This window comes from Camelina sativa, chromosome 3, assembly GCF_000633955.1.
Source record: "Camelina sativa cultivar DH55 chromosome 3, Cs, whole genome shotgun sequence".
In the NCBI taxonomy this organism is placed as follows: domain Eukaryota; kingdom Viridiplantae; phylum Streptophyta; class Magnoliopsida; order Brassicales; family Brassicaceae; genus Camelina; species Camelina sativa.
In genome coordinates this window covers 9,932,800-9,948,217 of record NC_025687.1, presented here as the reverse complement: position 1 = coordinate 9,948,217, position 15,418 = coordinate 9,932,800, and the positions used below count along the sequence as shown (strand labels likewise).

Here is a 15,418-nt window from a genome sequence, read left to right as displayed (position 1 = left end):
AGTTTTTTAAAAATTAAACAATTTAAAATATACCTATAAATTAATAATTATTAATTTACACTATAAAATAATAATTATTAATTTATAGATAAATTAATATCACTATAAATTAATAAAATGTCTTGGTCCCAACATTATTAATTTATAGAGGTTTTACTGTGTCATACAAAATTGAAGGTAGACGAAGGTTTATATTCTCATCATGTAGATGTTGCTCCGGAAAAAATCTGTATAAAACTGGATCAATATTTATGGAGAAAGAAATCATAGTTTCTTAACCGAGCGGATATTTCTCATTATCTTATTTTTAGCAATATACTTAATATACTAATTTTTGCCTAGTCTAGTTAAATTATTTTAAATTACTCCAATGTTTTGAAACCCGGATCGGACCGGACGGCAAAACCGGTATAACCGTGAATCGGAAGGTATCTCGGTCCGGATTACACTTCAAACCCGGATAATAAAAAAAATCGGATAAAATCGGGGAAACTCGGCTAACCGGTGGTTGACCCGGCGGTTGGCCTAGCGGTTTGAGTTAAAACCAAATAATTGGTAATTCTTAATATTTGACTAATCCATTCCTCGGTTTGATTTATATAGTGAACCACGTACTTCTTCCACTATACAATCGATGTGGGACAAAATGAATACTATGAAGTTTTTTTTCTATTTCTTCCGCATTTTTTTAATTTGTTCATTTAACATTTTTATTATTAGGAATTTCTTATTATATTTTACTGCTAGTCAACTTGTTTGAATTTAAAATCATAAGGTTTAGAAATTTATAATTAATGTTCAAAGATTAATTTACTATGATAAGATATGAAAACTTTTGTTTTGATATTCATAAAACCAAGATATAATATATATGTATATATATATAATTATATATAATGAAACTGAGTGAATTATTGATCCGCGGTCAGACCGGGTCGACCCAGTGACCTAGAAGATATTCCGGTTTGCTTTTCGGATCGGGTTTAAAAACATTGAATTACCCGATTTTATCATTTTTTATATTTCTAATGACATTTCAATGTATTTTCTTACATTTTAATATTAATTTTATAAATGTACTTCTTCATTAATTAATATAGTAGAGTTTGAAAACCTTCTTTTATTTAATACCTTTTTTTATTGTTATTATTATTATTATTAACTAAAATGCCAATAATATTTTAAAGACTGAAACACTAGACTTAAATCATACATTACATCCCAAAGCGGACTGACCTAGGACATAAAACCTTTAAAAGTAAAAGAAAAAACTTGCAAATTGAAAGGAAGAAATTAATCTAATACGAAATGCGTTACACAGTAATATGAGTTTTTTTTTTTTTTTTTTTTTTTTTTTTTTTTTTTTTTTTTTTTTTTTTTTTTTTTTNAATATCTTTTAAAAAGAAAACGAGAGTTTGTTTTTACATGAATTGAGATCCCACTATTTGGTTCCTTGGCAAAAAATATAAAAACAAGGAAGCAAAATTTTAGCGATGTCGGAGGAAGGTTTTATCTGACCCAAAGACAGAAAAGCTTCTTAAACTTCTTACGGTGACCCCTTGCAATAGTTGTGTTGATGATCTCCCGATCTATTTCTTTAAAGATAATAGAGGGTGGCACAATTTGGAGATTGTGTAAGATATGAGTTTCTCTGTTTCCAGATGGCGTATATTGTGGCTTGAGCGACGATATGAGTTTTTATCAGTAATATGAGTTTTTATCAGGTGACAGACATAACGCACGCACTGCTCTTTTCAGAGCTCGTCCTTGGCTTCCTTAGTTGTCTTTTCCTCCTTATCTGGCTCTCCAACTGAGTCCTTGTTCTTGTGGATGAAGCTTATGATATCTTCCTTTGTCCCATCCCCATGGTAAACCACGATGTTACCACTCGCTGATATGACGTAAATGGTTGGAACGCCCTTCACATCGAAGGTATCACGTGGGATCGATGTCATTTTTGGAAAGGTCCTGGACACATGAAAGAATAAGATACACCGCATAGGACCAAAGAACATATACATTCAAATGTAAAGAAAGATATAGGACTTACTATCTTAGCTATAACTACACTTGGGTCGTTTTGGTACGACAAAGCGATCTCGTCAAACATTGGAACAAGCTTTTTGTAAAACTTAGACCATGGAACATAGAATATAAGCATGACTGCATTTCAAATGAGAGGGAATTAAAAAAAAAAAAAAAAAAAAAAAAAAAAAAACTGAATTACAAGTTTTTTGTATCAGTAAAGTAACTGGTTTTTTTTTTACTTAATGACGTAATGTATGTATGTAACTCACCGTTCTTTACAGATCTGAAGACCATGTCGTCAAAACTATTAGAAACAACAACCTTCACTAGGTCGTTGTTCTCGGTTGGGATAGGTTGAGATTTTACGTAGGGTGCAAGTTTTCCATCCTTGAAGTCCTTAACCCATGATTCAAGCTGGTCAAACTCCACATTTGCTTTCAGGTAATTATTGCGGCTAGCGGTCTCGATGAAGATGAGAGGAATATGGCTCTCTTTGTGTCCATAATTCTGTTAATGGTTCAAAAGAGAGAAAATTTGTTTAGTATTTTTTGTAACCAATACTAATTAACCTGGAGGTAGACGAGGAAGACATATATACCTTCAATGTGCCTTGACTGTCATTGACACCACCTAGAAGGAAGCGAAGACCTTGTCCCTTGTTGGATGTAGCAACTTCACGGTACTTGGATTTAAAAGACTCGGCTGCTTCTCCAGTGAGATTAATGTACAACATCACCTTTCCTGTCAGGCTCTATACCACCATGCAAAAAAACATATTAACTTTTAGTAATGTCATGAACTGGTGACACCGTACGTAATGGTTTTAAGATCTTTCATAGCCCTGCATGAGATGAGCTACCTTAGTATAAGGGCTGTAAAAGAATCTGATAACATATCGGGTGTTGTTTGGATCGTTGTCGAAGACGGTGACAAGTGGAAAGCTAGATTCTTTGACAAAATTCTCGAGAGCTTCCGACTCGAAATCCTAAATGCATGCACGAGAGTAAATAAAAAAACATTCGGCAACATGACCACTCACTCGTTCATGTAATATACAAAGTGAAAAAGGCTTCTCTTGTACCTTGGAATCAACAACCAATTCATCAAAGGGTTTGAATATCCTGACTAAAGTTTGAATATCCTGACTAAAGGTCCGATCACAGTTGACTCTCCGCTAGGAAGAAGTTTGGCATCCAAGGTATGTGCGAAAGTATAGTTAAAGTGCAATTTAATTTTGTCTTCCGCGTTTGCGGAATCATAGTCAGCACGAAATTTATATGCAGCGGCCAAGAAAGAATCAAACTCGGAGCCAGATAATTTAGGGAAAATCCCAACCTAAAACAGCAAAAGTATACATTACTTATTATTGGACTATCATATACATGATTATAGATTATGGAACATAGATAAAGAATTAAAAGGAATATGTGTATTCTCACTTACCACAAAAACCTTCTTGTCCCCAACAAACTTAGCAACATCATCAGCTGATTTTATATGTAATGAAGGAAGAGGTTCCTTACTTAGTCTCTTCAAGAAAAATGCAATGTCGTCAGCTTTTTTAGGTCCAAGGTACCACTCATGAAGTTTTCCTCCCTATCTGAAAATCAAGATTGATGGGAAACGCGCAATCCCAATCTCGGTGGTTATGAATTCTCTGTTTGATTCCTCGCTTGCATCAATCTTGGCAAAAACCACCGGAGGGACGTGACTGCTCAACTCTGACGCAACTTCCTCGTACTGTAAAACAAAAAATATCATGGTCTTGTGAACTAGACAAATAACTATAGCAAGTGATCAAGAAACGGTGAATAAAGTTTTTTAAAAATCATGGAAAGACATTTACATTTAGAAAATGGTGTCCACTCCTCTCATGCATTTCATTTTATAAATTGACTAAAACACATTGACTTTTGTAAATTATGTGGCTTAACTATCAAAAATATTAATACTGTATATTTAATGAGAGGATACTGAAAGAGTTTATCACAAATGAAAATGCCATATTACCTCAGGAGAAAACTTGATGGATTTCGGACCCCTGAAGAAGAACAAAATACGGATTACAAAATGAGGGAGATCAAGATCAAATGACAGAAATGTTAAAACTATCACAATACATATACCATGAGGTGTAGAAGTTGACAACAATGAAATCGTGCTTGCTGATAGTTTCGTCGTAGTTACTGTGATCCAATGTCAACACTAACTCCTTCGTCTTCGTGTGTTCGCTTCGAATAGATGAAGCGAATGACAACAAAAGGATCTAAAACAAGACGTATCCCGTAATGGCCATTATCGCTATCTCTCGCTAACAATGTTAATTAAGCTTTGTAGGGAAGCTCTAAGAAATGGAAAGGATATTAACATCCAAACCTCCTGGTTTTCAGCAAGATTTTATTAGCCATAAACTTATCATTCCATAGGTTTACTAGGTTTATTTTGTTTGAAATGGTTTTAACAACAGCTTTGTAAAACATTTATTTTCTTTTGAATATAATTTAACATTAAATTCAAAAAAAAAAAAAAGCTTTGTAGGGAAGATATACATTATATATTGCGCCAAGATTCGACGACTTTCACAATAATATTTGCAGCTAAGAAAAAAAAGACCCAACGACATTTATAGTCTTAGTAAACAGATAGAACGATTTTTCACGACAGAGAGAAGTCAACATATTAAAACAAAAAGTTTAATAAAATTAGAAAAGTCAAAACGTGGCCGAGCCTGCAGGTTTCCTATACGGCCTGCATGATGGCTTTCATTGCTTCCTCAGTAAACCAAACATCTTTAGGATCCCTCTTGTGGGCATTATATATGGGTAGTGAATAATTAGGATAACTATCAAACAATGATGAATCGTGTTTTGAGTTTTGTTTCAAGCTCTCTTACTTACTCAACAACCAAAGTAGCCAAGACTGGAACTATCTTGGTATATGGTTCTGCAGGATTAATCGACTTTAGTGTTAGAAACTCGATCCAAAGAAATGCCTCAAAAACTATATTAAAGGAGAACTGAGTTCAAACACAAAAAGGTAAAATCAACCAAAAAGTGAAACGAGGCAGCCATTATTGTTCTGCAGAGTGCATATAAAAAACCCTAATGAATAGATAAGAGATTCTCTCTGTCTGTCTGTATCCCTCTCTCTCTACTCAAAGTTCTGTCTTCCTTTGTGTATTTTCCTCAAAACTACCAAACTAAGCTAGCAGCTAAGAGACAGAGAACACACTTCTCTTTTCAGAGCTCGTCCTTGACTTCCTCCTCAGTTGTCTTTTCCTCCTCCTTGGGCTCTCCAACTGTGTCCTTGTTCTTGTTAAGGAAGCTTATGAAATCTTCCTTTGTCCTGTCTCCTTCGTAAACCACAATCTTTCCGCTCGCTGATTTGAAGTAAATGGTTGGGAATCCCTTCACATCAAAGGTTTCTTTTGGAAAGTCGTTTGCGGTTGCATCCTGGACAAGTGAAAGAGTAAGAATCCGGTGTGATCAGGAACACACATATACTATCAAATGCGAAGAAAGAGAAAGGACTTACTAGCTTAGCTATGACTACACTTGGGTCGCTTTGGAACGACAGAGCGACTTCGTCCAAGATTGGAACAAGCTTTTGGCAGTGTCCGCACCATGGAGCATAGAATTCAAGCAAGACTGCAAGAGTAAATAGGAGGGAAGTTAATAGATTTTTCAACCAGCAGATAAAGTGTTTTATTTCATCATGTAATCTAACTTACCGTTCTTTCCAGAGTTCATGACAATGTCGTCAAGGCTCTCAGAAACAACAACCTTCACTGGCTCGTTGTTCTCGGTTGGGATAGGTTGAGATTTTTTGTGGGGGGCAACTTTTCCATCCTTGAAGTCTTTGACCCATGATTCAATCTGGTCAACCTCCACATTTGTTTTCAGGTATTTCTTGTCGTCAACAGTCTGGATGATGATGAGAGGAACTTGGCTCTCTTCGAGTCCAAAGTACTGCGAATAGTTCAGAAAAGAGAGGAGTATGTTCAGCAATTTGCAACCAATGCTAACCTTGAGATAAAGGATTAAAGATAGATGAGGAAGACTAACCTGGAATGCACCTTGGCTGTTCTCAGCATCACCTAGAAGGAAGCTAAGACCCTGTCCCTTGTTGGATGTAGCAATTTCACGGTACTTTGATTTAAGAGACTCAGCTGCTTCTCCAGTGAAGTTCACGAACAACATCGCCTGGAAATCAAAATATTACCCACCATCAAAACCCAAAACGAAGAAGGTAATAGATACTGAGGATTCTGGAAGCTTTTAGTGAGGATATTCAAAAAGAAAATTACAGACACTACTATCAGATTCAGCTAATATGGCACACAGTCACAGCTCCTTCCATAGCCAAAACATAATTCAGTCAAGCTTATGAACAGAAATCAATTCATTTCAGAATTTCTATTGAATGAAAACATACTTCTCCAGTAAAACTAAATGGGATAATACGAACCTATCTTTGCAGTATATCATGAACTGGCAACAGCGTATGGAGTAAATGAGTTACCTTAGTATTAGTGCTTTCAAAGAACTTGATAACATATGGGTGGTTGTTTGGGTCTTTGTCAAAGACGGTGACAAGTGGAATGCTGGATTCTTTGACGAATTTCTCTAGAGCTTCACCATCGAAATCCTGAATGAAAAAAAAGCAAATCAAACAAACATTCCACAACAGTATACAATATAATAGGACCACACATCCATGTAATATACAAACCTTGGAATCAACAAACAGTTCATCAAAGGGCTTGAATAGTCTGACAACAGGTCCTGTTACAGATGACTCTCCACGGGGAAGAAGTTTGGCATCAGAGGTGTGTGCGAAATCTAATTCAGAGCGCAATTTCTCAGCAGTGGCCATGAAAGAATCAAACTCGGAGCCAGATAGCTTAGGGAAAATCCCAACCTAAAAAAAGCATTAATAGACATAAATTTACTACCATACCATACATGATTAAAAATGATGGAACAGAGACAAAAAAGATAAAAGAATATGTTTTGATACTTACCACAACAACCTTCTTGTCACCAACAATCTCAGTAGCATCATCAGCTGACTTGATTTCAGCTGAAGCAGGTCCACTTTGTTTCTTCAAGTAAGTAACAATGCCGTCAGCTTCACGAGGTCCGTTGTATTCTTGAACAGCTTTACCTCCATTTCTGAAGATCTTGATGGTTGGGAAACCCTGAACCTCGTATTGAGTTGCAAATTCCCTGTTGGTCTCCTCACTTGCATCAATCTTAGCAAGAACCACGGGAGGGACGTTACTGCTCAACTCTGATGCAGCCTTCTCGTACTGTAAACAAATAAACATCATCACCACATTAGTCACGGCCACATGAATTAGACAAAGACATATGCTAAGTGATCGAAAGACTGTAAGAAAAATACAGCACATGCAGATACTACTTGAAAAAGGCCATATTATTATTACCTCAGGAGCAAGCTGCTTGCAGTGTCCACACCTGAAGAAGATTACCAAACAAAGGAGATTAACATTCAAATACTTTCACGCATCAATTACAGAGGAAATTAAAACAGCCGACTAATATCTCCTAATTCAAATCAGATCACTCAAGTTCACATAGATCGTAATGAATCGAATCGTTCAAAATTACAAAATTGCAACAAAATCTCAGACTAGTATAACAGATCAGCTACACATATTCAAAATCATTTCGCATGCAAATCCTAAGAAAACACAAATTGTAGATTCAGATCCAGGTTGGAAACCAAAAGGGGATCCACATCCACACATCAGATTCATGAATCACACGACACAAAATCCCCATTTTCAACAGTAATCTAACGAGTACTACGTACTAACAGAAAGGTTAAATTATTCACAAGAAAAAAGCAAATCGAATACCATGGGGCGTAGAACTCGACGACGATGAAATCGTGCTTGTTGATTGTATCGGTGAAGTTAGTGTGATCCAAAGTCAACACGAACTCCTTCGTCGTCTCTGTCTCTTCGCCTCTAATAGAAGAAGCGAACAAAGACAACACAAGGATCGATAACAACGTCGCGTATCCTCTCACCGCCATGATCGCTCTCTTTCTCTCTAAGCTTTGAGAACTCTCTCTCTCTCTCTCTCTCTCTCTGTATGCTCAGAGCTCTCTCCGGGGGAAAGATATTTATCACTGCAGGACACGAAAACTGAATGCTCCTCAATGGTCATACATCCCACGTGGCAAACGCTCATTGGATGTTACGTCGTCATAATTTTTACACAGTGTCTTGATGATAAAAAAATCTTAACCTTGCCGGTTATATTATATGATTTTGTTATTTTTTTAACCCCCAGTAAAAAGGTAAACAAAAAAAAAAATATATATATATATATATATATATATATCAAAAGAAGAGAGAAAATTGTAAACACGAAGATATACTACAATGTTCCGCACCAGTGTACATACAAGCTTCACGATATCGAAGATAGACGTGGCTTGTTCTGTGTCGTTGATCTTGAATCAAATGAGAGATCTCAGGTCCGTGACTTCGTGCAAGTAAATGGTCAAATAAAAAACGTGTATTTAATTTTAAATCTTACCAATCCTATTGTATGGTTGGCTTCTTCCCATACATCATCTTCTTGATAATTCCCAATCTTATTATTTTATATGGTGGAGAATTATATATTCAGACGTAGATCTAACTTAAAGATCTGAGACCTTAAAAAAGACTTAATTAAGAATCAATGAATATATTAATGGAAAAAAAATATGTACAACAACTTTTCCTAAAACCGAATCACTAGCTAATTTTCATTACCAAAAACTTTTTTTAATTAGTCTAAATTCATTCTTCTTCAGACTGAGCTTGTTGTTGAAACCTAACATCTTCTTGTTGTTGAAACCTAACATCTTCATGAGCTTTCACAACTTGTGAAGTGAAATTCCCCAAGGCCTCAAAGATTGGTACTAATCCAGCTTGTAAGCTGCTCGAAGCTGCATTGTTCACAAGTTTTATTGTTTCCTTGTGCCTTGCTCTCTCTTCTTCTAGCTTCTTCCTCATTGAATCCAAATCCACCTTCAAATCATCCAAAGCTGAGATCCCGCTCTCTGACAACACCACGCTTTTCTCTGATGCACCACCGTCTTGTAGCTGCTCGTTTCTCATTCTTGCTCTCGCCCTCTCCATTCTTAGATCATTCAACCGTTTCTCAAAATCATGCGAGACATACTCTGCTTTCACTCTCTGTCTTTGCTCCTCATCTTGTCTCTCCCATAGTTCATGTAGGCTCGAGGCAAAGCCTTGCATCGCGCTTGTTACATTCTCTCCAGAGATTCTCGCCATTGCTTCTTGCCAGTCTTTGCATATAACGAAAACCTGTGGAGCTCCAACTCGGCTAGGAGAGAAAGGTGCAATTCCGTCCTCTGTTGATATAGGTTCATAGTGAAGACATCTTGAGAGCCACCCATTTAGAGACTCCACATATGATTTCTGAGTGTTCACCCAATCGTTGAAGCTTATGCACCATTCTCGTAGCTCCATCTCCAGATCAAGAATGGCTTTCAGACCGGAGTCTCTTTGTAAGCCCGTGTTTGCCCTGAGAGATCGAACCTTACTCTCCATAACTGCATGGAACTGCTTCTGGTGGCACTTGAGCATTGATCTCCACATTCTTATCAACCTTCAACAACCAAGTACTCAAATTATACAAACGAAAATATATAAACGTGGGAGTGAGGAGTAAGAGAATTGAGATTATACCCGTGAATCAACTGTGTGAGTTGCGGCTGTAATTCTTCATCTCTGAGTTTATGTATCCTGCTGGAAATGGAATCAACAGATCTTATACAGACGTCAAGTTTGGTTAGCAGCTTTCTAATGGCTGCTCGAGTAGCATCGATCTTGCTAGATTCCGCACCAAGACTATCCAGTTTTTTCAGTGTTCTGCACTTTTCTTCATAGATAACACGAAGCTTCTCTTCGTCCTGCCAGCAACAGACAACTGCATCTGTCAAAAGATGCTTGCGAACTCACGAGACAAGTATCCATTCGAAATCAAGAAACGCATAGATACCTTGACTTCTTTATACAGTTTCTTTTCCCAAGCATAGATTTGCTCCAAGGTTGAAGAGAGGTTTCCAGATAAGCCTTCTCCAACATCCTGACCATTGTATGATTTTGCAATTTTCAAGATCCTAGATGTTAACCGTATTGATGGTTGAGGCTGAGAATGTGATGAAACTGTGGAAGGCGCTACCAGATACATGATCCGCGAGAAGATAACTAGCAAAGAAAAAAAGTAAATATCATTGGAAAAAGTAACAATGTAAGACTCAAGTGCTGCGTATCAAATCTATGGTTCATAATCTATAAGCTCATCAAAAAAGAAACAGCTCGTAACAGTTCAATCAAAAGTAAGAAAAGCTCATATGTTCTTCTGCATAAAGAGATCCAAAGTAGAATGAATAAAGTTCACTACACTACTTCAGTCTAGTAATACTGCTATCAGAGTGTACATATGTTTCTACTGCATGAAGAGACCCAAATTCCTACTAAAATTTAAAGTTGCAAAGCAAATAACTCTAACCTAACTGCAAATCATATGCAGAAATGCATTGATCATCGCCACATAGAACAAGACTTATCTCCAAGGAAATGGGTTTTCAAAATGGTAGCAAGAAATCTGGAAATCCCATAACAAACAGAACATTTACCTTTAAGCCCAGAGCTTTTCTGCTGATAAGGCAACTTGCTAACTTCAAGCAACACAGCCACTTCCTTCCCATGTGAAGAAGCAACCTCAAACTCACTCTTAATCTCCTTCACAACTTCTCTGAGATCTCTAGTAGCATGAACCGACAATGCAGACAGACTACTTATCTTGGAAGATTCAACATCAAAAGAAGTAGTTGCATTTTCGTCCAACTCAAAGCTCACTCCTTTTTTCCTCACATATTCTTCTTCTACTTCTCCAACACTCTTCCTAGCAACAGTCTCATGCCCGCTTAAATCATTACTGCTACTCTTTCCTTCTCCGTCATTAACATGGTGAAACTCAGAATCTTCTTCACTACTCGTAAACGATGACACAGTCTTCGAACCAAAAGAACTCTCAGTGGCCCTTTCTACCATAGGCACTTCCCTTGATGTCCCATCACCTGAATCTCCTCGTTTCTTGATCTTCCTCTCGTGAATCTCCTCTCGTTGTGACCAGTTCCCAGGTTCATTCCCCTGTCTCTGTTCTTTCACCTTCTCAATACCTTTTCTCTTAGCATGTTTAAATGTTTGCCCAATGATAACATCTTGCTCTGTTTCGTCTTCCAAATCAGGAATCCCTTCTCTCTCCCTCACTTCTCTCGAATCAGGACTGCTTGAACTCGACTTAACTCCACCCACCGCCGGAGGAAACCCAGCTCCGGCACCAGAACTTTCACCAGCAACAGCCCTGATATAATCATAATTATCAAACACATTCAAAAAATCCCAACTTGAAATCTTAGGCGGAGACGGAGGCGCTGGAGGTGGCCTCACCGGAGACGGTAGCTCTCTACGTTGCTCCGGGTAACCAAAATAACCAGTATTAGTATTCCCTGAAAAGTAATTAGAGTACCCAACTCCATTCTCTGGCAACCATTGCCCATTCTCCACTCTATGATTCTCCGGCTGAAACACTAAAGGCCGAGACGGTGGCGCAGACTTCTTCATAAAATACATTCCTTGATTCGGGTTCGGGTACGGGTACTGGTTTTGATTCGGGTTCTCTCCCATATACCCCCATCCTTCAACCGGATACTGATAACTCGGTTGATATTGATAACCAGGCTGATAACCGGGTTGGTAATGTTCCGGTAATCGTGCTTCTCTCTCCTTCACTTGAGGGGTAGTTTCATCAATGTGAGTATGATGATGATGATGACCTAATGAATCGTCAGATCCAGATTCGGATCCTGAATCTAAGTCGGATCCAGATGATAAATGCAAATGCTGATGATCTTCTCCTTCTCCTTGGTCGTCGTCTTCGTCGTCAATAACGGAATGAGAAACAGAAGTAGAAGAAGACGAGATCCTCTTGTTGTGTTTATTCTTGCCTTCGTCAGAGGGAAGCGTGAGAACAGGGGAACCAGGGATAGAAGAAGAAGAAGAAGTGCCAACGACGACGAGTTCTTCGTCAACAAAACGTTTAATGGACTCACCAACGTCGCAGAGAGATTGGAAGTAAGCGAGATGAGCAGCGGCTAAAGCACAACGGTGATGAGAAGCGGCTTTGATAAGTTCTTTCCTCTCTCTACAGAGAATCACAAGTGGTTGATCATCTACTTTGGATCCTCCGCAACCCATGTGTGAAAAATCCAAACTTTAAAGTCGACGTCGTCTCCACAACTAACTACTCTTAATGCTGTTTCAAGTCTCATGCTTTGGTGAATGGAAAGACCATTGCTTTCCCGGAAAACAAAAGATATATCCCCAAATTCGAAATCTGGGTTTGTTTGTTTTCTTAAATCTCAGGAAATAGAGACCAAGAACCCAGAAAAACAGAGTGGGAAAATTCGAAAGTTTAATTAGATGTGGTTAAAGAGAGGAGTGTGAGGAAAAAAAAAAAACAAAAGAAAAAACGAAGGAGAGGGGAGCTCGTGCATGCGAGAGAGTGACAGAGAGAGAAGAGGAGAGACAGAAGAATCCATGGGGGGGGCTTATACTTTAAAACGTGACCGTAGCAGACAGGAATCAGAGGAGAGAGACAGAAAGCAAGAAAAAATGAAGTTTTTTTTTATGGGGTTTAGTTTTTTTTTTTATAAACTAAAAAAAAAAGGATTCGTCTTGTTGCAACTAACTACCATCTCTACGAAATTTAACGGATAGGGATGTGTGTAAGAAAGCTAGGGATTTGGGCAAAAACTTAAATGCAACTTGGAATTGAAGAAGATGAAAGTGAGAGAGAGCCCCGCCCGAGGATGAAAGAAAAAAAAAACAAAACAAAACAAAAGCAAAGTTTGGTTTTTTATTTCTGAGAATTGTATAAATTTTCCGGGAAAGAGTGAGAGAGACAGAAGAGAAACGACGTCGACGACGGAATGATGTTTGAAGATAACGCCGTCTCATTACTTCCTTTTTTATTTTTTGGCCTCATTACTTTCGACTTTTTACCCTTTTGCCCTGTACTTTTACTTTTATCTTTTTACTCTTTAACGAGTTTCGATAAAGAAAAAAAGTTTAAGCTATGCTCTATTACCTCTAAAATAATAACTGAACAGTGAAAAGTGTCACAGTTTTGTTGGTAGAAATGTTATGAATTTGACAGATTTTTATTTCTTTTTAGTACAATAACAGTAAAAGTGTATAACACCATTTGTACAGTAGTTAAAATAAAAGAGAAAACTCTATTCTAACTTTTTAGTCAGTAACAGATATTTTTGTTTTTGTTGTAATTGCAAATTTAGGATATAAACTTTTGGACCAATGTATAAAGTATTATTGATATGGTTTCCTTTTTAGTTACTTTTTTTGTTGTTGTTTAAGAATTTACTATTTTACTTTATTAATTAACTTGACTCAAAATTAGATAGAGTTATCTGTAAAAACATCTCGATACATTTACACGGGGTTGATGCTGGAATCCAAGTAAAATCAAATTGGGATAAGATATTTTTTACTAGCAGATGTGTACCAGTTGTTAATTGGTACTGCAGAGACTAGTATACTTTTTTAGATTACATGACTCTTTACACATATACATTATGGACACTCTGAGAAGAAATGTATAAAATATTATAAAGTTTTCAGACCAAATCTGGGAGCTAAATTAGTACTGTAATTTATTTATTAATGTGGAGAAAATGGGAAAGGTTCGAGGCTCTAAAAACTAGCTAATAAAGAATTGCATGCAGGAAACATGAACATGTTACTACGAAGTAAAGAGACTGAGAGACTAGAGAGAGAGGGCTTTTAAAGTTTAGGCTAACAACAAGCTTAAAAAAAGCTGAGACATGCCACTAGGAAAGTGTGCCACTCACTCACGTGCTGCCAAATCAGGGTTTCTCTCACGTGCTGCTCATATCCCCCCGTTCGCATGGCTCCCTCCTTCCTTCTCGTCCCAACGTTTGGAAAATCACAAAGATTTGGTTTTTAAAATTTCAACCTCTTGTGTTGAAATAATTTACTTTCTTACTTTTGTTAGTGTGTAGTAGTTGAGTGGTTTCGTTATGCTTTGATGTACCTGTTTTTTTTCACCGTCTATCTATTTCTGCCATCATAAAATCCATGTAGTGGAACAATTTCATTGTCATTACAAATTGCCTCTTTTTTCACCCTTGTTATTTTTTTTGTTTACAATTTTACTATTGTTATTTTGCACGGTTCAAAACTTTTATGGCCCCTATGACAGAATTTTCTTTTTTGGTCTATTGCGGACCTTTTTGTCCTCTCAAATATTACTAAGTTTCAAATTTTGAATTTTTGTACTTTCATATATAGAAAATTCGAAAACCTCTTTGGTAGTTGTCATTCGATTTGGTTATTTTTCATAGATTTATCTTTTTTCTTTAACAATATTTTGATTTATTTCTTTCAAATTTGCTGTCATGGAGTTGTTGCAACCCTTGTTGTTCACCCATATAAGCTGGACTAGGTTGTTTGGTAAAATATCTACCGTTTATAAATCTACAAGATTATTTGATTACATATAATTTTATAATGTAAGTTTCTCTAGTTTAAAACTCTAAATATGGTATATATAGACTACTAAGACTAGTTTAGTTTAATCTTGTTGATTTGGATTTTTTCTCTAAAAAAAGATGTTGTTTTGGTTTTAACTTTTACTTTATCAAACACTATTTGTCTCTATTTACATTTCCACTCAAACACGTGTAGTCACGTCACGTTACTACTAACTTAATTGACTCTTACAAACCGAACTTAGCGAGAATTGGCCACCGATATAAATTTGGCATGCAAAGATCGACATAATAATCAACTTCTAAGCACATAGAGGCGTAGAAAAAGCAACATTTATAGGCTATCAAGAAAGGCAAAAGAGGAAAAAAGGCAACAACAGAGTTAGGTTAATAATTATTGCTCTATTTAATTACCTTATCTTTCATATATGCATGTAACCCCTACTCCCCTCATCATGATCAAGTATGAATACAACTATTACTATATAGTTTTAAACGTAATTATATATGTAAGTGAATTCCCTGATCTTTGTTTAAAAAGTAACATGAACTTTTATTGAGTAAAATTAATAATATTAGTATCCCAAGAGTTATAAATAGAAAGGGTAAAAATATGGTGATAATTAACGAATGATAACGTACATCTCGTGGAACTAATTATGTGGTATGAACACTATCTAAATGGTTGCTCTTGCTTAGTTTTGGAAATGTTTTGATCGGGTATATAATATATTTGTCACACAGT

The 15,418-nt window shown here is 36.7% G+C and overlaps 2 protein-coding genes and 1 pseudogene across 2 annotated transcripts; all 3 read right to left on the bottom strand.

The window, feature by feature from the left end:
• Positions 1,755 to 4,324, bottom strand: LOC104776296 (annotated as a pseudogene).
• LOC104776295 (protein disulfide isomerase-like 1-1) lies at positions 5,212 to 8,170 on the bottom strand. The gene is made up of 9 exons (XM_010500330.2): positions 7,913 to 8,170; positions 7,478 to 7,508; positions 7,052 to 7,339; positions 6,760 to 6,948; positions 6,550 to 6,675; positions 6,093 to 6,230; positions 5,759 to 5,996; positions 5,563 to 5,675; positions 5,212 to 5,480 (listed from the first exon to the last, which is right to left on the bottom strand). The coding sequence occupies exons 1-9, from the start codon at positions 8,089 to 8,091 to the stop codon at positions 5,268 to 5,270; spliced, it is 1,515 nt and encodes a 504-aa protein (XP_010498632.1). The 5' UTR covers positions 8,092 to 8,170; the 3' UTR covers positions 5,212 to 5,267.
• LOC104776294 lies at positions 8,738 to 13,045 on the bottom strand. Its single transcript, XM_010500329.2, has 4 exons — positions 10,717 to 13,045; positions 10,077 to 10,285; positions 9,764 to 9,987; positions 8,738 to 9,683 (listed from the first exon to the last, which is right to left on the bottom strand). Exons 1-4 carry the CDS (start codon positions 12,338 to 12,340, stop codon positions 8,849 to 8,851), a joined length of 2,892 nt encoding a protein of 963 aa, XP_010498631.1. The 5' UTR covers positions 12,341 to 13,045; the 3' UTR covers positions 8,738 to 8,848.